At 36.6% G+C, this 23051-nt stretch overlaps 1 protein-coding gene across 3 annotated transcripts in view; it reads right to left on the reverse strand.

The window, feature by feature from the left end:
• Positions 1–6881: 6881 nt before the first annotated feature.
• Positions 6882–23051, reverse strand: part of Wdr37 (WD repeat domain 37) — a 72035-nt gene continuing 55865 nt past the window's right edge. For all 3 annotated transcript variants that reach the window (XM_026412564.2, XM_026412574.2, XM_026412584.2), the window contains 3 exons: positions 13432–13566; positions 12779–12893; positions 6882–9785 (listed from right to left, as the gene is read on the reverse strand). In XM_026412564.2, the coding sequence (XP_026268349.2) occupies positions 9654–9785; positions 12779–12893; positions 13432–13566 (382 nt within the window). In that variant the 3' untranslated portion in view covers positions 6882–9653. The remainder of the gene's footprint in view (positions 9786–12778; positions 12894–13431; positions 13567–23051) is intronic.

Genomic DNA, 23051 nt, shown 5'->3' on the forward strand with positions numbered 1-23051 from the left:
CTAGAGATTCTGTTGCAGAGCAAGCCCAGCTAAGAGACAGGACCCTTTGTTCCACACACAAGCTAACCACACTCAAACTCCAACAATACTTTAATTCAAAGAAGAGACAAACACCCTAAACTAATGACCAAGCCCCAAATAGGAGGAAGGGGGGAAGGGCCTCAGGTCCCACTCATGGAATCCTTTCCTACAGAAAAAAAAAAAAAAAAACAGAATTAACACAAAGCCTTCAGACACAACTGCAGGGAGTCTCAATTTAGATCACTCCCATACCCTGTTAGAATACAGAATATCAAGTTGGAGCAACCACAAGGGGTGTAGCTCACACACCGACGATATACAACACAGTTGCCAGATCTACAAGAAAGATATCATTCTTTTGATACCTAAGGACAAAGTGGAATCCTCAAGCTCTGGCATAATACATCCTAATTAGCACCAAAGAATCAGCAGGCAAACTATACTAAAAAACTTATTTGAAAATATATTGACAAATTCATTACAACCTGACATCCCGGAACACTGGTAAGAGAAGGCAGTTACCTGAAAAGGCCCACATAAGAGTGGAAGAGAAATTCATCCCTAAAATGCATAAAATCCAACAGAACAGTGGCTGGGGGAGAGGGGGAAGGCAGGAAGACTGAGAGTCCAACATCAACCTCAGCAACTTAATGAGGCCCTAAGCAACTCAATGAGACCATGTCCCTAAATAAATATTAAAAACAGCTAAGGATGTGGCTCAGTGCTAAAGTGCCCCTGGGTTCAATCCCTGGTACCAAAACAAAAAATAGTAACAACAATAACAAAACAACAACAAACAAAGACCCAACACAGAATACAAGAAATATGAAAAAACAAGGTAACATGAAATACCAGATAAATAATTCAAAAGGATGATTATAAAAATGACCAATGAAATCCATAAAAAATGAAATAAATTAGGGAAGTGAATACAGGATATAGATGAAAAATTCAATAAGGAGATACTGGAAAAAAATAGAAATCTTGGAAATGAAAGACAAAACAAAATGTTCAGTTGAAAGTTTAATAAAGTAGATTATGCTGAAGACAGAATCTAAGAACTGGAAGACAAAGTGGTCAACCTTGAATATTAAAGAAAAGGAAAAAAGTAACCATGACCAGAGTATACAAGAACTCTGGGACAACATGAAGAGACCAAACTTAAGAATCATCAGAAGTGAAGAGGGTTGTGAGATGAAGGCTAATGGTATGGCAAACTTCTTCAGGGAAATAACAGAAAAGTTTTCAACAATTGAGAATGAGATGGACATCCAGATGGGATGCATTCAGAATCCCAAAAAATAACCTCTCCATGAAACAATATAATTAAAATTCCTAACATACAGAACAAGGATAGAATTTTAAAAGCCATAAGGGAAAAGTTCAGGTCATATACAAAGGCAAGCTAATCAGAATTGATTCTGATTTCTCAGCACAAACTCTTAAAATCCAGGAGGGTGTGGAACAATGTATTCCAAGTCCTATAAGAAAAAAACTGTCAATCAAGATTGCTATAATCCAGCAAAGCTATCCTTCAGAATCAAATAAGAAATTAAAACAACCTTCCAAGACTAAAAGCACAAGAAGTAAAATCAAGAATCAATAAATAGGATGGACTCAAACTAAAAAGCTTCTTCTCAGCAAACAGTCAATGACATGAGGAAAGAGAGCCCACAGGATGGCAGAAAATCTTTACCACATGCAGCTCAGATAGAGCACTAATCTCCAGGATATATAAAAAACTCGAAAAATTTAACAGCAAAGAAACCAAATAGCCCAATCAATAAGTGGGCTAACAAATTGAACAGACACTTCACAGAAGAAATACAACTGTTCAACAAGCATCAGAAAAAACGTTCATCATCTCTAGCAATAAGAAAAATGCAAATCAAAACTACTCTAAGATCTCATCTCACTCCAGTCAGAATGGCAATTATTAAGAATATAAGTAACAATAAATGCGGGCAAGGATGTGGGAAAAAAGGCACACTCATACATTGCTGGTGAGACTGCAAATTGGTGCAACCACTCTGGAAAGCAGTATGGAGATTCCTCAGAAAACTTGGAATGGAACCACCATTTGATCCAGTTATCCCACACCTCAGTTTATACCCAAAGGACTTAAAATCAGTATACTACAATGAAACAGTCATATCAACTCACAATAGCTGAACTATGGAACCAACCTAGGTGCCCTTCAACAGATGAATGGATAAAGAAAATGCAGTAAATATGCAAAATGGAATATTACTCAGCCTTAAAGAAGAGTGAAATGAGGACATTTGCAGGTAAATGGAAGGAGCTAGAGAATATCATGCTAAGTGAAATAAGCCAAACCCCAAAAAACAAAAGCCAAATGTTTTCTTTGATAAGCAGATGTTAATCCATAATGGGGGAGGGAATAAAAGAACTTTGGATTATGCAGAAGGGAGTGAGGGGTGGGGAGAGGGTATGGGATGGGAAAGGCAGTGGAATGAGAACATTATTACCCTATATACAAGTATGATTACACTACCAGTGTGACTCTGCACCATGTTCAGCCAGAGGAAGAAGTCGTGCTCCATTTGTGTAAATGTGCCAAAATGCATTCTACTGTCATGTATAACTAATTAGAACAAATTTAAAAAGAAAAAAAACAATCTTCCAAGATAAGCAGAAACTAAAAGGATTAATGATTACTAAGACAGCACTATAGGAAATACTTGAAGAAATACTACACACGGAAGAAATAGAAAAGAAACCCCAAGGCTCTCAAAAGGACACATCTTACTTGAAGTGTAGCTAACAAAAGAGAAACAGGACCAAATTAAATATTAGAAATTAATCAAAATGGCAGGATTTAATAAATGACTCTGTAATAGCATTAAATGGAAGTGGTTTCAATCCTCCTATTAAGACACAGACTGGCAGAATGGATTAGCAAACAAGAGCCAACTACATGTTGCTTATAAGAGACCCAAAGGGAAAAAGCCACAGGCTGAAATGAAAGGCTTGAAACTGATACCTTGGCAAGGGAGCCCCAAACAAGGGATTCCCCCAAACAAGCAGGAATTAAATTTTTGTCATATCCAACAAAGAAGACTTCAAGCCAAAATAAATCAGAAGAGACAAAGAAGGTCACTTCATACTGGCAAAGGGAACAATCCTACAAGATGTAACAATAGTAAATGTTTATGCCCCAGACACTGGTGCATACTCAAAAGACATAGATAGACCCTAGTACAATACACTGGTTGATTTCCACACCAGTATCTCACCAAAAGGTCACTGAGACTTGAACTCAGGAAAGATTATTTGGACCAATAAAAATATTATAAATCAAATGAACTTAACAGACATCTGTAGAATATTCCACAACAGCCAAATTCTCTCTCTTCTTAGTTGCACATAGAACATTCTCCAAAAATAGACCATATTTTAGATCACAAAGCAACTCAGAAAATACTTTTTTTAATTATATCATCCCTTGCATCTTATGCATCTTATGATGACCCTATCAAGATAATGGAATGAAATCAGAAATCAACACCAAAAAATTAAATCAATAACCCCTAACAAAATTTATGTAACTACATAGAGATTAAACAATAAAAATTTTCCATAATGAATGTACAATAGAATAAGTCAGAGCAGAAATTTAACAATTTAGAATCAAACAAGGGTTGGGGTTGTGGCTCAGTGGCAGAGCGCTTGCCTCACACATGTGAGGCACTGGGTTTGATCCTCAGCACTACGTGGAAATAAATAAACAAAATAAAGACATTGCATCCAAAAAAACATTTAAAAAAAAAAACAAGAATAGTGATACAATATATCAGAACTTCTAAGACATTATGAAAGCAGTTTTAAGAGGAAAGTTTATAGTTTTGACTGCCAACATAAGAAAATCAGATAATAAAGCAACCAAATGATACACATAAAGGCCCTGAAAAGCAAAAACAAACCAATTCTAAAACCAGTAGAAGGAAGGAAATAATTCAGTAGAGTGAAATAAATTAAATCAATAAAATAAAGAATTTTTAAAAATACCAAAAGGTCACTGAGCAAACTAAGCAAACAAAAAGAGAAGTGAAACTAAGCAAACAAAAAGAGAAGACCCAAATTAATAAAATTAGAGTTGAAAAGAGAGAAATCGAGACAGTCACTACAAAAATGCAAAGTATTGTTTGGGACTTTAAAACCTGGAATTTATAGACACACATGACCTGCTAAAATTGAATCAAGAGAACATAGAAAGTCTAGATAGACTAAAAACTAGCAATGAGATAGAAGCAGTAATAAAAAGTCTTCCAACAAAGAAAAGCCTATGACCAGATGGATTCTCAGTTCAATTCTATCAGACCTTAAAGGAGAACTAATGCCAATGCTCCTCAAATTATTCCATGAAATATAAAGGGATGGAATATTTCCAGATTCATTCTATGAAGCCAGAATCACTTTCAGACCAAAGCCTGATAAGGACATATCAAGGAAAGAAAACTAGAGACCAATATCCTTCATGAACTTAGATGCAAAAATTCTATAATACTAGCAAATTGTATTCAACATATTAAGAAGACTGTATATCATAACCATGTTGATTTTATTCCAGGGTTGCAAAGATAGTTTGATATGTGCAAATCATAAATATGATTCACCACATAAGTACAATTAAGGACAAAAATTACAGTCATCTCAACAGATGCTGAGAAAGCCTTTGACAAAATTCAGCACCCATTCATGACAAAAACACTGAAGAAACCAGAAATAGAAGGAACTTACAGCAATATCAAAATGGCTATATATGACAAACCCCAAACCAACATCAGAGTGAGTGGGGCAAAACTGAAAGTATTTCCTTTAAAATCCAGAACAAGACAAGAATATCTGCTCTTACCAGTCCTATTCAGAACTGTACTAAAAATTCTAGCCAGAGCAATTAGACAAGAGAAGGAAATTAAAGTGATAAGAATAGGAAAGGAAAAGTCAAATTGTTGGCAGATGATATGATCCTGTACTTACAAGATCCAAAACATTCCACCAGAAGACCACTGGAACTAATAAACTAATTCAGAAAAATAAAAGGTTACAAAATCAACCTACAAAAATCAATAGTTTTACCTAGACACCAAAAATGAAACTGATTAAAAAAATCAGGAAAACAATCCCATTCCTGATAGCCTCAAAAAATAATAAACAAATAAAACAATAAATCAAACCAAGGCAAGGACCTCTACAATGAAAAACTATATATAGAACACTGCAGAAAGAAATTGAAGAAGACACAAGATGGAAAGATCTTCCACGTTCACTGATTGATCGGCAGAATTAATATTGTCAAAATGTCCATATTACCAAGAGCAAAATACAGATTCAAGGCAGTTCCCATCAAAATACCAATGACATTCTTCACAGAACTAGAGAAAAGTCCTAAAATTCATTTGGAAGAATAAAAGACCCAGAATAGCCAAAGCTTTCACCTGGATGCCTCCATATCTGATCTTCACCTTGTACGGTTCACACAGAATAAAATCCACCCTCTTCCCCAAGGCCTCTGAATGAGATGGTGCCTGTCCATCACCCCAGCCTCATCCTGGACCCTCCACCCTTCATACTATGCTCTGGCTGCACTTTTATTTCAGTACCTGCAACATGCTAAGTTCTTTCTTACCATTTTTGTATGCAGCTTTCCTTTTGCCTGGAATTATTCTTATTATTCCCTGCATACACCCAACAACTTTTAGGCTTCTGTTTAACTGTCATTTCCTTCACCAAACTATATAATGCAGCTCCCTCATGATTCTCAATCTCAGCTCACAAATCGTAAATGGATCCTCCCCCAAAGTTTATCATGTCTTTCACACAAGTTCTTACAACTCCAATGATCTGCTGAGTCTGTTTTCATTTTGACCACATGCTGCTTAATTCAAAAGGTATTTTAACAAATTAATTTAAAATTATAAATTTCATCTGTGTTCACTTTCAGCTTTTTCTTACCATAATACGGACTATATATCATTTGTTGCACATAATAAATAAAATGTTTACAATTTTTAAAATAATTTTTTAAAAATTCAAAATCATTAGAAAACGAAATTTATGGATACTAAGGGAGAAATGTTTTTGCAGCATTTTGATAAAATTATAGCAATACAAGTCTTCTCTGTTTTATTCCTTATATTAATATAACATGAATTTTTAACTGAAAGTATAAATGAAACTTGGACAATCACATGCTATGTGAGGAATAAAAAAGAAGTTAAACGGGAGAAATTTCTCACTTTTCCCTATGTGATTTAGGCAGTGAAATCTGCCAATAAGAAAAAGAACCCAGAACCCACTAACAAGCAAGAAATATCTAGTCTTACTTCAACACTTTCTGAGGTTTCTATAACATCCACAATGCCTCATTCACTTGAATTAGAATATAACAATGTACAAGTAAACATGACCAAATCCTGATTTGCTTTCTTCCAAAATGGTGTCCAACTTTCTGAAACTGCAATTTTAACTCTCACACAAGCTTACTGTAATATGAACAATAAAAGCATTTTGATACTCTGAGAAATGTCACCTAAAACTTATATTAGGTCACACTGTTAATCTTTCCAGAAGAGTTTGGGGTGGTAATGGGAACAAACAAGCATAATTATACATCATTTAATAAGAAATGGATAGGAAATATAAATCAATTGGGTTTTTAAGTCTAAAAATTTTTCAAATGGGCAATATTACAAATAACTTGCTTAAATGCTAGGCAACTGTAATTTTTATATAATTAATAATAATGATATTTCACAAAGGATAACATGAAAAAAAGTAAAAATAGTAAAGAGACTCCCAAATAAAAAAACTTTATAATAGTAATTATGGAACATGGATGTTTTAATGAATTTCATATTGCAAGTAGACACTGAACATTTAAAAACAATTACATTGATACAATAAAAATAAATGATTCCACAGAACACTTACAAATGCACACTTTTTCCTCCAAAGAAACTTGTTTTCACAGACTTAAGTAACAAATGATTTACATAATCTTCAGATTCCAAAATATGTACAAACTTTTGACTCTACAGAAACTGATGTGCAGTGATTGAGAAAAAGAATGTTGCTTTATCCAACAACAAATCTCTTATGATTTTTTGTATCAACACACATATTTTCCTTCCATTATTAAATGAAATCCTGGACACGTCAGCACATAATAGTGTTCCTATTTCCAAACACTATTTCAAATGAGATCCCATGTGGCTGATAACACAACTTAATTTCAGCCACATGAGCACGCGCACACACACGCACATATTAACCACCCCCCACTCCTTGAAAATAACACTTGTGGCCACAGCAGCAGTAGGATGAGATCATGTTAGAAGATGACACAGTAGTTAACAGTAAGTCACATCCTGCTCCTGAGAACTCTGCTCAAGCACCATTAGGGTCTTCTGCCCTCATGAAAATGAGTGAGGAGCCTCATTTCTGGTGTTAGAGGCTGGTTCCTCCAGTTAACAAGAGGTGAGCAGCTATTGGCAGTGAAGGTCACTAGTCTCCATAGAACTAGGTGGACATTATACATATATATTTTTAAAAGCTTCAAATCTTTTTCGTCTAGCAAAGACTGTGTCTTAAATTTGATTTAGTTATTTGTGTACATTTTTCATGGTTTCTAACTATCATTCTTAGACATCTAGATTTTCAAACTAAAATATAAGAAACCCAAGAACACAGCCTGTGCAGCTCATCAATGCCCTTGCATAAGCAGATGTGAGAGGGGAGCTCTCACTGTAAGGTAAAATTAGGCCACAGTGAATATTTTGTTGCAGTACTCCATCAAGCAGAATACACTCAGGACAGCACAAGGTGGAACTTGAAATTCTAACCAACCACAATGACCAGCATGACTTCAGTACTCAAAAACACTGTGGTCAGACTTGTGATCAGAACATGTTGGACTTTAAACAGTTTGGCTTAAAAACTCAAATCATTCTAAAACGTTTGTAGTTTGTCCCTTAATTATTGGTTATTCTTGGGTCATTCCTTCCTGGCTGTTAGTCATTTCAGAATTACTCTAAATGATTCAGCTATGGAGTTCCTAAGATCAGCTCCTGTAGGACCCAAGTAAAAGGTGCCAACAATGAGGTGTTCCTCACTGTTAGTAAGATCCACCAAAGGACACCTGAGCATCCTATGTACTATACCTTGCCAAATGGCTACCTATCCACTGCCAGCTCAGGTGTCCTCCTACATTACCACAAAACAGGGGGAAACACAAGAAATTGGGGGAGAGAACTATCTCCATGAGAGTTTTAAATACTATCTTCCTGTGCCTCTCCAAGTGATTAGCCTCCAAAGGGCTGTATGTAAAGGATTAAAAATGTGAGGGGCAGTAACTGAGATGTCTCTTTATCAAAACTGTAACTCAATAAGAAACATAAACTTAACAAATATCAGATGAACAGTAATTTTTAAGAAGGCAAGGATAACAGGCTCACTCGTGCAGTAGTAGGATTGGCACTGAGAGGTATCCCAGCTACTCAAGACAAAAGCATCTTGTTACCTTTGAACTATTTGTTATGGTTATCATCCTATTAGCCTAACTGAAAAACCTTTTACCTTCAGGATACATTTGGTAGGATTGTCTTTCTTGCCTTCTAAATTTAATTCAGTATTCCAGCTATGAATCAAAAAGTGCTTTAGCTAGGCAACATTAAGACTCCAAAGTTTTCCAAATATTTATTTTTGAGGTAGTACTCATTTATTTGCATTGTTGGCTCTCAAATACCACCAAGGAAGTGAACCCATTTAGATATATGCAAATCAATGATGTAGAAAATAAATAAGATTCTGTTTTCAGGTAGCAGGGCCTTCTTATAAAGGTCAAGTCACATTCAATGGATAAGTCATTTGAAACTTCTAAAAACTGTTTATAACTACAGCTATAAACTAAAGTGCTTTAAATTTTGCTTAATATCTAAAATCAGTGATTAGAATCATTATATTTTAGAATTTGCTAGTATGAGACCTCAGGCGATTGAAATGATTTTCTATAAAAAGAGCAGAAACTTTTTCTTTTCAAAAGAAACTCTCTGAATGTTGCAAATCCAGGCTATTTTTACAGAACTGTAATAAAAATTAAAACTGAAATTGAATTACACAATAGGACATGCCAAAACTTCACACAGAAGTAGATATGCCATCTTTGATCATTCCCACCACTCATTAGCCAATGCAAATGCAGCTCTGTACTCCTCCCAGTACAAGGTAGATATGTATAATTATTCCAGAAAATGTAACAGACTGTTTATGCCTCACACTAAGTACATAGTTTCACATTTAATTCACACAAATGTAATGCCCTACTGTTCATCTGTCAAATGTCAACAACTTACAAGTATTTTATGTACTGCATGGGAGGTGAGCTTCACTTCTACTGACCAGAGGATGCCAATATATATACACGAGACAAAAATAAAAAATATGATCACACATTTTTCTGTACATTTCATGCAAGCTGGGCACAATGTGAAAAGAACATATACAAAGCACCCTTCTCAGGGTGAAACTCTCACAAAAATGGCTGATTAATATGCAGAAAAGCCTGCATGAATCAAAGGTCCAAGGCAAATCACCAAACTAATAAGTTGACCTTATTTTTCTTGTAACAATGCAGGAATGTTGATGTTCCAACCGATGGCTTGCCTATCAAACCCACAGGTGAACAGGTTGCAAATGGGGTGGTCTTCACTCCATGCTGAGCAGCATACCATTCTTCTGTGGCCCTATTAACAAACCAAAGTTAGTGTGTTATTCTTGAAACAAGATGCATACAATTCATCCAAATTCACAACTACACCACTCAAAATTATTGAAACAAAACAAGGAGCTGAGTGCAGTGGCACACGCCTGAAATCTCAGCAACTCGGGAGGCTAAGATAGGAGGATCACAAGTTCAAAGCCAGCTCAGCAACTTAATGAGGCCCTAAGCAACTTAGCAAGACCCCTCTCTAAATAAAATATAAAAAACACGTCTGGAGGATGTAGCTCAGTAGTTAAGCGCCCATGGGTTCAATCCTGGTACCAAAAAAAAAAAAAAAAAAAAAGATGGAGGAGGGGATAGCTCACAGGATTAGCCCAAGTAAGAAAAAATTTTTCACATTGGCAAGAAGCTTTCAAGTGACAGACTGGTAAAGCCATGATGAATGAAGGAAGTGAGACTCACATCAGAAACACTTTATGATACTTTAAGAAAATAAAAGATTATAGTCAGAACAAATAAATAATCAAATGATCAACTTGAAATTTTCAAATGAATAAATGAGGCTTATGTGTATGTGTTAAGTGAAATTACTTCAAGTACCTACCATTTTAAGAAATAATTGATTCAGATAATAAAGAAGCTAGAAAAATACACTTAGTGACAAATAAAGACAAATAAATGGCCTTTCAGGGAGATTCCTACCATCTTCAGAAATTCCAGTTAAATACTGGAATATTGGGGAAATTACTGCAAAATACTTAATAACTTAGTGAATATGTATATAGATGCAAATACTTGAGATAATGTCCAATATGATAATGTCTGAAAGCAATACCTTAGGAATCATGCATACTTTCTAAATTAACATGATAGCTCTAATTGCTATTATTATATCATCAATAAAATACAAAAATTACTATTAAGTAAAACTATAAGAGATTAAGTAGAAGAAACACTCAATGGTACAAAATATTCCTCTGCAAAACATTCACATTGAAGAGAGAAATAAAATAGTCCACCCAAAAAAAAAAAAAAAAAAAAGGTGTGGGGAAAAAAGGACCATATAGCAAAGGGTTTCAATAGCTATCTTCTATTATTTCTTTGTTAATAACCCCCCCCCCCCGCAAAGAAAATCTGTTAACTGGCAAGAAACCAAGCCTTTAAACAAGAACTATTTGAAGATAAATGCAAAGTGTTCATTGTAGAGACACTGAAATCATGTTGTTGGCAAATGACAACATTACCCTGGACAAGCAATTCAGCTTCCTGAGGAGTTGGGGAGTTTAGAAGCGTTTGTTAATTACTTTTTGTTAGTTACTTTAATTTCATGAAGAATTTTCTGTGATGCACACTCGAAGAATAAAAAGCTCAATAATTACTTTCAAATAGTATACTGATATTCCACTGGGAAAGGGGAGTATGGCTGAGTTGCAGTAAGGATAGTTAGTTTTCAGAAACTGCATGTCACTAACAGAAATGGTGTTGTTATATTAGTGGCAAATTCCCACTTCACAATCTATCTCCATAATCACTCTTAAGACTGTAGTTTTCAAAGTGCACCTCTAGTGCAGAGATGTTCTGGGGCTTAAGAACTGTTCCGTGAGATTTTAGAATGAAATGAGACTGGTATCAACAATAAGGAGCAGCCAAAAGGCAGCAACAATGGGGAATGCTGTACAAACTGGCAGCAACTCTCAGAGATGAGTGCACACACAAGCACAGGCACGTGGACTGGTGGGACTGAGGAACAGATGGTTTGTTTATTTATTTTTGCAGCACTGCGGATTGAACCCAGGGCCTTGCACACCCTACACAAGTGCTCTAACACTGAGACACATTCCCGTCATTCAAGGAATGAATTCTTAAACAGAACCAACTGGCTTTTTCCTCACACAGATATCACAATGACCTTCAGAAAAGATCAAAAGAAAACAAAACAGTGATTGTGTTGTGAGGGCTCAGTTAAACACAAAAGCTTGAATAAATGCTGCCTTCACAAGCCAGGGAGTTTTTATTTATTAACACTTATTTCTGCTACATACCAACTATTCAAGAGGCACTAACCAAAGTTATCCACAGCTAAGACTTAGGCCCCAACTGCAAAGAACCTAGAACCAACCAGGTTATTATATAAATGCAGGCTCCTAGGTGTTGCTTTAGAATATTCTGATTTCATTGGGCTGAGCTAGTATCACAAAATCTTGACTTATACCATGCACTGCAAACAACTATGGAGGTGTTTTGATACCACCCATCTCATTCCCCTATGCACATCTGAAATCAGTGAAGAGCAATCCCTTAATTTATAAGAAAGTAACATTTAAAATGGGATTTCTTCTTCTCATGACAACCTGCCAGTGAAAGTTGTTTTTCTACTTGGGGGTAGAGGTAGGGATCCCATCTCAAAAACCTCCTGCAGTAGATAACTAACATTGCTCCTGCCTGACTACAGTAACTACTTATCATTTCAAACATTTCCATTCTGTACAAATCCAACTGAAAAATATATAAGACTGTGCCTTTCAATATGGCAACCACTAATGCATGCTGATGAGCTTGCCAGATGTGGTTACCAAAACCAATGAACTGAACATTTGATCTTATCTAATTTTAAACCTAAAAATTTAAACTCAGGGTAATGGGAAACACTAAAGTAGGTTTAGAACAACTTGAGTATGATGACTATTTTTTCAACTTCAAATTTTATAAACTTGAAACAGATTGCGTACTTCCAATAAAATTTAGCATCCAAAAACTTAGTAAGAAAACACAAATGTAAAACAGCTCTAATGTTTTTACAATGATTGCATGTTGCAATTATATTATTTAGGGTATTACTGATTAACGACAATATGTTAACTTATCTTTTTTCTCTCCTTTCTTTAATGTGACTATTAGAAAATTTAAAATTATATATGTGGTTCCCATTGTAGTTCTACTGCTAGGCAATAATGATTTAAGGTGTGAAATACCATGTTCTCCTCTAATGTGATTTATAAACATCTTAACTGTTACCTGTCGACTGCTCCGGGGAAGCCGTGCTAGTCGCACTCCTGACATATCAAACAATCGCACTTGTCGGTTGTCATGGGGGAGGGCTATGATTTTTTGGCCAACACATACATTGATCCTGCAAAAGAAGAGACAGAAAAAAAAAAAAAAGAATTGTGTTAAAATAGTTAAAACATAAATTTTTGAATTTACACATAATGATGTAGTAGGATATTGCACATTATTCCCATTTCAGACAAACTAGATTAGCAAACCACAGGCACTACCTACCTATGGCATTAGAATAGAGACCAAGGTACTTACACATAGCTGCAAGGCTATACACAGACCCCATACACATATGCACAACACAGGCACACTGTAATCCACAGTAGACAGAAACCCACCCAAAACCAAGATTAACTACCTTCTCTTTTAGTAAGTAAACAAAAGCCCTACAACATCTGGCCATAAATGACCCATTCTTATTATCATAAATCTTATTATATCAATCTGACTTCATGCTAAGAAAGTTAAGTTCATATGGAATTTATGAATTTGCATTAAAGGATCAATAAAATACATTTTCCCAGCTATCAAAATCATTTTTCCCAAGGCCATATCAACTAAATCCTAAATCTATGTAAATAAGGCATTAAATTACAATCAATCCTTACCTGTTAATGGCAGAGTCTGTGCGAATAGTTGCAATTGGAGATCTCATGTTTTTTAAATCCCAGACTTTCACTGTACGGTCATCGCTGCCTGAAACAACGTTGTCTCCCACAGTGAACACGGCAGAGGTTACAGTACTACAAGTAAAGGGTAGAGGATCAGACCCTCAGTAGAATAGATACAGGATGCACATCTTCCCACACAATACAATAAACACACAGCCCTGCTTCTAGAGATGGCAAGAGGGGCAGAGAAAAGAACAGAGACATGCAGGCTTACAATGGTATTCTACTCTATAACCTGCTCCTAACTCTCCCCATAAGTGTGCTACATAACTTACATATTTTTTCCTTAGTATAATAGAAAAATACAGTTTATTCTATCATATCAAAGCAATGGAACAAAGAGAAGTTACTAGAAAAACATGGATTAAACAGAACCTTTCAAAATTTCTACATATTTGGGTCTGCCAGAGAATTTCTAAAAAAAAAAAAAAAAAAAATCCAACTACCAATCTCAATTTAATATAGAAATTACAGAAAAACACTCAAGACAACTCAACAACAATTCAAAAAATGGCAAAGGATTTCAATAGATATTTTCTTAAAAATATACAAATGATCAAAACACACATGAAAAGATGCTTACTATCACCAATCATCAGGGAAATGTAAATCAAAAACACAATGAGCTATCATTACACATTAGCATGGCTATTATCCAAAATACAGAACCAAAAAGCAGGTAATGAGCAGTTATAAATATAAAGAAATCAGAACTCTTGTGCACTTCTCCAGTGGGGATGTGAAATGGGGAACCTCCATGGACAGCATAGTAGTTCATCAAATGACTAAACAAAGAATTAAAGCCCAGCAATTCTATTTCTGGGTATATACCCAAAATAATTTAAAGCAAGTATTCAAACAATGTTCACAGAAGTATTGCCTACAATATCCAAAAAGGTTGAAGTAACCCAAATGCCCAACAGCAGAGATTAAAAAAAAAAAAAAAGTGGTATATGCCATTTACACAATATTCAGCCATAAAAAGAAGCTAAAACATGGACAAAAGTTTAAAACACATAAAGAACCCACTTATGTGAAGTTTCTGGAAGAGGCAAATTAATAGAAACAGAAATTAGAAAGGAGATTATCCAGTTCTTGGAGGAAGGTGGGAATGGGGAGTTTAATAAGCCTCGAATTTCTCTTTAGAATGATGTAAAGTTTGGAAATAGCGGTAATGATTCCTCAACAATGTGAATTTATTTAATGCCAATGAACTATACACTTAAAAATGATAAAAATGTTATGTATATTTATATATTTGATCACAATTTTTTTTAAGTTTGAGAAGAAAAAACATCAGAACTGCTTTCTTTGAAATGTTTATATAACCAAAAAACAATAATTTTCTTTTTAACTCAAATATAAAATACATGACTGGGGGAAGGGACCGGGTTTCATGAGAACAGAGGAAGACCTAAAATGGCAAGACAAAGAAATGAAAGAATCATATGCTGGAGAGAAATATATGATTCCTGAGGAAGCTACAAAAAAAGAGAAGACAAAAAAATTTTAATTTAGTGCTAAGCTATTTCATAAACTCTGCTCTTGAAACATAAAAAAACACAGTGTCTAATATAGTGCTAAGTATTTATGTTCTAACAAATGAAGTTGAATTAACAATATGAAAAGACCATGAAGACCCCCCCCCCTATTCTCTCTTGCTCTATCTCTCACATATACACACACACACACACACACACACACACACAGGAACAAGAGGTAATGTCATCATCTGATCGCATCTTTGAAGAAACTCAATCAAAATCTTCAAAGAAAACTGTGTCTCTCTACTGGCTGAGGCTGTCTCAATCAGTGATGCTAACCAGTAATGTTAACCTTCCTCTCAAAGGAAAGTCACCCTCATCTGTTAGAAAATAGTTAAGGACTAAAATAATATAATAGCATTTGAAGAAGAAAGGCTGAAAATTCAATCATCTCTCTGCTCACTGGCAAAGATCAATAAGAAAATATGATAAAAATCTTACTTTTCCAGTCAACTTTGGACCAAGATAATTTGCTTATGTGTGAAAACATGATCCACTGTAATGGAAGAACACTGAAAAGGCATACTGGATCATTTTCATTATAAGCAGATGAGTTCCCATTTTTACCATGCATCTCTCTTCAACAGGTCTCAAAAGGACTTGCTTCTTGCCTAGTGCAGTGCCAGGTGTCCATTTTATTCAATATGTTAATAATAAATCACCCCAGGACTCATCCACCCCAGAAGATACTGCTCAATTTCAGGCCAGAATCCGTAGACACAAAGATGTGGGGGCAAGAGCGTCTCAAAGAGACACAGGCCTTAGCTTTACCACTAACTGGGGTCACTCACTCTGCACAAAGCCTTAAAACACATTTCAGTACTCACTGAAGCATCTAGAACAAGTATATAAATTTCTACCTATCCATGAAACAAGATGTCCTCTTATCTTCACAAATCATTAATTTGCATGGGTAAAAGCTTGATTTCTACATCCCGAATTTACATCTATCAACTGCTTAGAACTTAGTAAGTCCAATATAAATGCCAGTTGTTCCTGTCACTGAAGCTCTACTGTTGAGATGTGATAGTGTGTTCTATTCAGACACCTGATAATATGAGCACTATCCAGTCACTATGCCCTATTCATGAAAACCCTCTTAATTTCAGACATAAGATTATGGACATAAGTGAAGTTCTAATTAAGCTCTGCTGCATTAATACAAGGTTTTTAAAAATTCATCAAAGTAGCTACTAGGAATCCAGGAGTCTCAGCAATGCCTGAAAACAAACTACCCCATGAACACAATCATAAAAATATGATAGTGATGACATTTTCACAGACTATCTGTCTTCTCCAGACAGTCTTTGTCACAGCACACATTCTATAGCCTGAATTTGCTAATTCCCCATCTTGGAACTGACACTGGGTGGGAGCCTTCTCTGGTGGGGCCTCCTGTGCTCTGCAGGGCTTGGCAGCCTCCCTGCCTCCATTCAGCAAGTACCATTGTACACCACCTCCCCATATGTGACAACCAGCAAACCCACTGTACTACATGTACAGGGACATAAATGAAAATACCATCCTGCACACAGCAATAAACAACAAAGGGAGAAGTGGGCAGAGACAGTAAATCTTTAAAAATGAACCCATCTGAATTCTTTATTTAAAAAAACAACAATGTATGGACATGACTATAAATTAAATGCAAAGGTTACAGTAAAGTTTCAAGAGTTCCAACTACTAGTAGACGTTTGAGAAGAGGAAGATAAAGATGCCCACTGACTTCTCTTTGGACTTACAGTCTTCAGGAGGTTTGGGCCAAGTTAAATTTCAGCTAACACTCTGCTAAATCAGTGGGGGAGAAGCCTCAACAAAAGATCATCTAACCTTATGTTTATGAAATGCTAAAAGACATTAGGTTTTAAATAAATCACAATCTTGACAGGTATTGTAGGGACATCAAAAGAATAAAAAAATTGGCACAGAGGCAGTAGTTTTAAAGGCACCCTTAGACCATGGGTCCCACAGGGAGGCTGGTGAGCTACAACTGCTCACTGGAAAAGCTTCAGACTCTGCCAAACTCCAGCAAAACTCATTTATCTTGTCGTGGAAAGCAGCAGAGCATGTACTTCCAGCTGACAGTATGGTACCTTCTCACCACACACCACTGCCCGATCTGGAACATTCTGCTCCCTCCGTGGGTCTCAATCAATGGAAATACTGTAATGCTAGCACTCCTCATTAGGACTAACAGCTGTCTTCCTAGTCACACAGAGACACAAAACTGCTTTGCATAACAATCTGCTGAAATTTCACGGCTACGAAAAAAATATATGATGTGGAAAATGCTGGACCATGAAATGCTAATGCAGTGTTTTTCTGGCACCATGTCAAAAATTGACTATAGAATTTCCATTTCTTATTTTTTAGATGTATATTCCTACAAAATAATCTTTTGATAACTAAAGAGCAGACCAGTGTGTTCATAGAGAGCAAGCACTCCCTAACTAGAAACAAGCATATGAGCCTTTCCTTGAGGCACAGGCCTGTCGTTCAAGGTACACAGACGTCATCTTTAAAAAGACTACCTATGAAGATATCATTGGGACATTATCACTTTGGCCAGTCAACTGTTACAAATATATTCCAGTACTGAAATACAAGTGCAGGTACCACACCTAGCTCCTCCAGTAGATGCTGACCTTCAAACAGCACTGTGTGGAACTGGAAACCAAAGTGTGCTCCCAGGGGCCAACCCAGAGCCAGCTAAAGCACCTGCACAGAGCACTGCACAATGCAAGGAAGAACGAGGCACAACTGCATTCCTTATTTCACAGTACTCAGACTGCCAAATTCTTTCCTCACTATCCTTTTCCAAACTTATATAAAACCAAAAATCCAACAGACAAAACAAGTCCTCACCCTGAAGTAGCCAGACAGCCTCACTAAGCAGACATTCCTAGAATCTTGGTTCCTTTTCTGTCACATGTGCTTATCAGAGTTGAAAGAACCCACATAACACCTGTATGTTAAGAATCCAGATGCCTAACTATTGAAGTCATGTCCAAATGAAATACCTTTATGAATATTCCTTGGTGGTTAACTCCTCTTAGGGGAAAAGAGAAAAAAAAAAAAAAAAGATGCTGAGAAAAAAAAAAAACCCACAATCAAAGGAAAGGTCAAACATGAATTTAAAATTAAACTGTTCCCTGGAAAAATAATGAATTCACCTAACGTGTGGCACTACCTCAATATCCTCACTTGGTTACACCACTCTAATTCTTCTTTCTCAGGAAAAATAAGAAATTCCTAATCTAAATCAATGATAAATATGTCCTACAGAACTGTTTGCTCAACAAATATTTACTAAGCACCTACTGTGGGACTGGTCCCTTCTGTTAGAAAACATGCATCAGAGAAGATGGTAAAATTGCTACCAATGAGCCCTCTATTATAGCAAAGAAGACAGCAATGTTCATCCTGTTTTTAATCAACTAGCCAATAAGTAACATCACACAGAACAGAGAGTAAGGGTTAGGGCCCTTGTCTCTAGACAGTGACTTGTCTCAGGGTCTGGGAAAGGTGGTTTCTTCATTGGCAAAATAAAAACATTGACCTGAAATGTTTCTCAAACTTGAAAATGGGGCAACTCTACTTGTCCAACACTGGATAACATGTGTCCAAGAGGCCTCATAGCTTGAGAACCAAGCAGGGAATAAACTCTGTCCACCATGAGAACGCCTGTCATGATATGTATTGTGTACAGTTACATATATACTTCTCTGTGAACATGATAAATAAGCCGTAACTAAACCCCCACTGACAGAGAAACAGATGCTACTGAGAAAACTGTGCTAAGGAACACTGTTTATTAAAGCAGGATACACCTGATTCTGCTATTCACTGAAGGAGGATAAGAAGGGAATAGTAGATTGGCACCAGAAGGCACCCATAGTTTCCACATTTAGGTGAAGCAGGCAGAGTGAAAGTTAAATGTCACCTAAAGGTTCAGAATAAGTTGTTATCACAGTCTTCCAACATAAGGCATTTTCTTAGAGTCACCCAAGGGACAGCTTACTGCTTTTCTCCTAGGATGTATAGAAATCATGCTTTGTATATGACTGGCCATCTGGGACTAGACATTTGAGGAGTACAGTTATATAGAACAATCAAAAGACCTCTGTACTTTACTACTCTGGGGAGGTCACAGGTAGGTCAGTGGCCCCAATGTGCTTCAGACCCCACAGAAAATCAGACTGCTAACAAAAACTACCAGAAAAACTACTCCTCAGCCTGGAAAAAGAAATACACCTCCTTTCACAAACCATCAGCTTCAGATTGTTATAGTAATGGGGGAGGGTTTGACTGGATGGGAAAATGGTTTTTACTGCTTAAGTTCATCAAGTGGTGGCCAATATACTCCTTCTAAACTATTGTAACATATGATTCATCAAGGTCAATCAACCCTCTAAATTCTGCCAACTTTCTTCCCTGTCATCTTCTGCATTAGACAGGTGCCCACCAGCACTAACAGGAAGGGAAAGGGAGTCAGGATGACTATCTCCTCTCTTCTCTCCCAACACCAAGCACTCACCTCCACTGAATCCTCCCCACACCTCCCTATCTGAAAAAGAATCTCCTGGACCATTTTCTCTAGGCTCCTCTGCAGCAAGCCTCCTCCAGAAGGCAATGCCTGCCCAGGAGTAATTTGGCAGGGGCCACTGTTCCCATCTTGCCACTAGGAAAGCTGTATGAGACCCCCCCCCCATGATGCAGCCGCACTGATGGGACCTAACGGCTTAGGGTGACAGCTGACCTCTGGATTCCCCTCCTTCCCTAGGCTGCTGAGCTCCTCTTACCTCACTGACTATGCTTGCCCATCACATGCCAGGAGGAATTAATATTTTTGATACGTTCTTTTTAAATGGCAACTTATGATCATAACATATTCATCAAAAACAAATGTTTTTCCTTAAGAAACTATAGGTGTACACTAGATGTGAGATATATAGTTACATATCACATCTATTAAAAAAAAAACTATACATATATAGTTTTGGGGTTTTTTCTTTCTTTTTTTTTTTTTTTTTTTTTTTTTTTTGGTACCAGGGATTGAACTCAGGGACACTGGACCACTGAGCCACATCCCCAGTCCTATTTTGTATTTTATTTAGAGACAGGGTCTCACTGAGTTGCTTAGTGCCTTGCTTTTGCTGAGGCTGGCTTTGACCTCGCAATCCTCCTGCCTCAGCCTCCTGAGCTGCTGGGATTACAGGCATGCGCCACCGGGCCCAGCTAGATGTGATATATATTAAACCAACTCACTTATTATAAAAGGCATTGGTGCAAAAACAGTACCTTAACTCATCATCCTATGTAGAATTAAAAACCTGGGACTCAACGGGTTCATTTTTTAAGTCTCCTTCAGCAATTGTTACTGGAAAAACTAGAATTCTAATTAACACCCTACAACATATTATGCCTTCTTTTTCAAATCATACAAACACCATTTTGAAAAAATCTTTTTTGTTGTTAACCAAGTTAAGTTGTCTTTATGAAATTGTTTATACTTGCTACTGTGGATGCCTAAAAACAAGGTTGTATGGTTGTGTCCACTGAAACTGTGGACACAATAAAAACCTCTTGACCATTATATGAAAGGAAGTGCTCATCAAAGAAATGCCAAAGTCTGGTGCCTGTACTAAGTAACACAGCACTCAACTCTGTGCTCTCTACTCTAAGGCAGCACTCAGCTAAGCTCCATGTTTTCCGGACTATGTAACACAAGACTAAGCTCTGTGTTCTCTAGTCTAAGTAACCACACTCAGCTAAGCTCTGTGTTCTCTGAACTAAATCACATAGCACCAGCTCTATGCACTCTAACTAAAGCGCTCAACTAAGTTCTGTGTTCTCTGGACTAAGAAACAAGAAACACAGCACTGAACTCTGTATTTTCTTTATTTGCTCTGTTTCATGTGCTGGTGTTGTCCTCCCAGAAGTCAAGGCTAGTTAAGGACACATGCCATTTTTTACAACTACATGCATGTGCAGGGGCTTATACATCGATGTTTACAAACGTATGCTCTTGGATTATCTTGCAATATGACCTTGCAGAATATATAAGGAAATTCCTAATTTGCATACACTCATGTTCTTTCTTTATAAGAACGTTCTTTAGGCTTTTATTCAGAGTTAACTTTTATTTTTATATCACCTTAAAAATACCAAAAGCAGGCTGGGGTTGTGGCTCAGTGGTAGAGTGCTCACCTAGCATGCATGAGGCACTGGGTTTGATCCTCAGAACCACATAAAAATAAAATAAAGGTATTATGTCCACCTAAAACTAAAAAAAATATATAAAAAATACAAAGGGCAATTACTTAGAAAAATTAAAGATCAACAGAGAAACACAATTAGACCCTAATATGAAATTAGGGTCTAAATTCAACAACTGACTTCTAGAGAAGCCAAAACAAAAACAAAACACAAAGCAAACACAAAACTTAATGTACAGTCTTTGGGGAACATTTAGTGTTGGCAAACAACATACACAAGATTCCTGAAAGCATCCATATTCTCCTTTCTTTGCACACACCAACATACACAGAACTTAGAAGAGTTAAAGTCTTTTTTTTTTTTTTAAGTTTTGGTTCTTGGGGGATTACTGGAGAACTCAGTTATGCGGAACATCTCACTCCCCGAAGATGGCAGTTAAATGAAGTGTTACTCTGCTCTATTAACGAGTGTCAGAACCCTGCAGCTCAGATGCAAAGCAGAGAATTCAGGCAGTAGCTGAGTGTGACAAGTTGTGAAAGCAACTGCAGATGCGACCTGGTGACAGCCTCACCTCAGCTAAGCATGGAATGCCCATCCAGCATTGGCCATACTAGACTAAAACACACACCACTATTATTACAATGTTTTTCAAAAATAAGCTAACCCTCCAGTAGGTTGCTTTTTCCCACTCTGCTGGTTCTATACAATACACAGTGGATTTCTGCCTACGCATGGAATCTGATGGAGAGACATCTATCATCTGTCTCAGTGAATCCATTCTGTATCTCAGAAAGTTTCTAGTCTGTGTCAATAAAATGGCTGCTGATTTTTAGGTCATCTCAGTGAAAGGGATGAATAGCCTGCAACAAACAAAGCTGTCAGGGAGAATAATTTAAATGCACAAATTTTCTTAAAGGCTTTGTTTTTATTAGTTCCTGAACAGTCCTTCTTTAACAAGGAGTTTTAAAAGCGGGGGTGGACAGGTAAATATTAAATCTCTTTACTTTTGAAAACTATGTTATAAATTGGAAGCACTTTAAAATATATCTAGCAGGGCTATGGCTGTGGCTCAGAGGTAGAGCACTTGCCTTGCACATGTGAGGCACTAGCTTTGATCCTCGGCACCACAAAAAAAATAAATAAACAAAATAAAGGTGTTGTATCCATCTACAACTAAGAGTGTGTGTGTGTGTGTGTGTGTGTGTGTGTGTGTGTGTGTGTGTGTATGTGTATAAATATATATATATATACAGACTCCGTAAATTACTGTCTATTCAAACTACAGAATAGTAAACCAAGAAGTGGGTGGCTCTGCAGAAGCTGACCTAAAAGAGGTGTCAGTGAAATCAATGATACTTGCAGAACAGTGTCCCTTCACTCTAAGAAACATCTGTGCACGAAGACTTGTGCACTGCATGCTTCCATGGAACACTCTAACAGTCCCTCAGTTGTTTCTGTAGTCACAGACAAACTGTTCACTAATTAATACAAAAGAAACACCCTAAACACACTTGAACACAACACTGAAACATTCAGTTTCTGCCAGCTACTGCCCCTTATATGCTCTATGAATCTATGCAACTTATCTGGGCTAATAGTTAAGCTGAAAAGAAAAGCAAAAGAAATAGGGCAGTACATTAGGAGTTTACGTCATTAGTCTATTAATCCTTAGTTATCCTCAGCCTTGATTTTACGATACCCTTAGAAATTGACCAACTATGGCTAGGAATATATATATGTCTATAAACTTCCTCAAAAGAAAATTACTTTTGCTGGACACAGTGGCACACACCC

Source organism: Urocitellus parryii, chromosome 9 (genome assembly GCF_045843805.1).
Source record: "Urocitellus parryii isolate mUroPar1 chromosome 9, mUroPar1.hap1, whole genome shotgun sequence".
Classification (NCBI taxonomy): Eukaryota; Metazoa; Chordata; class Mammalia; order Rodentia; family Sciuridae; genus Urocitellus; species Urocitellus parryii.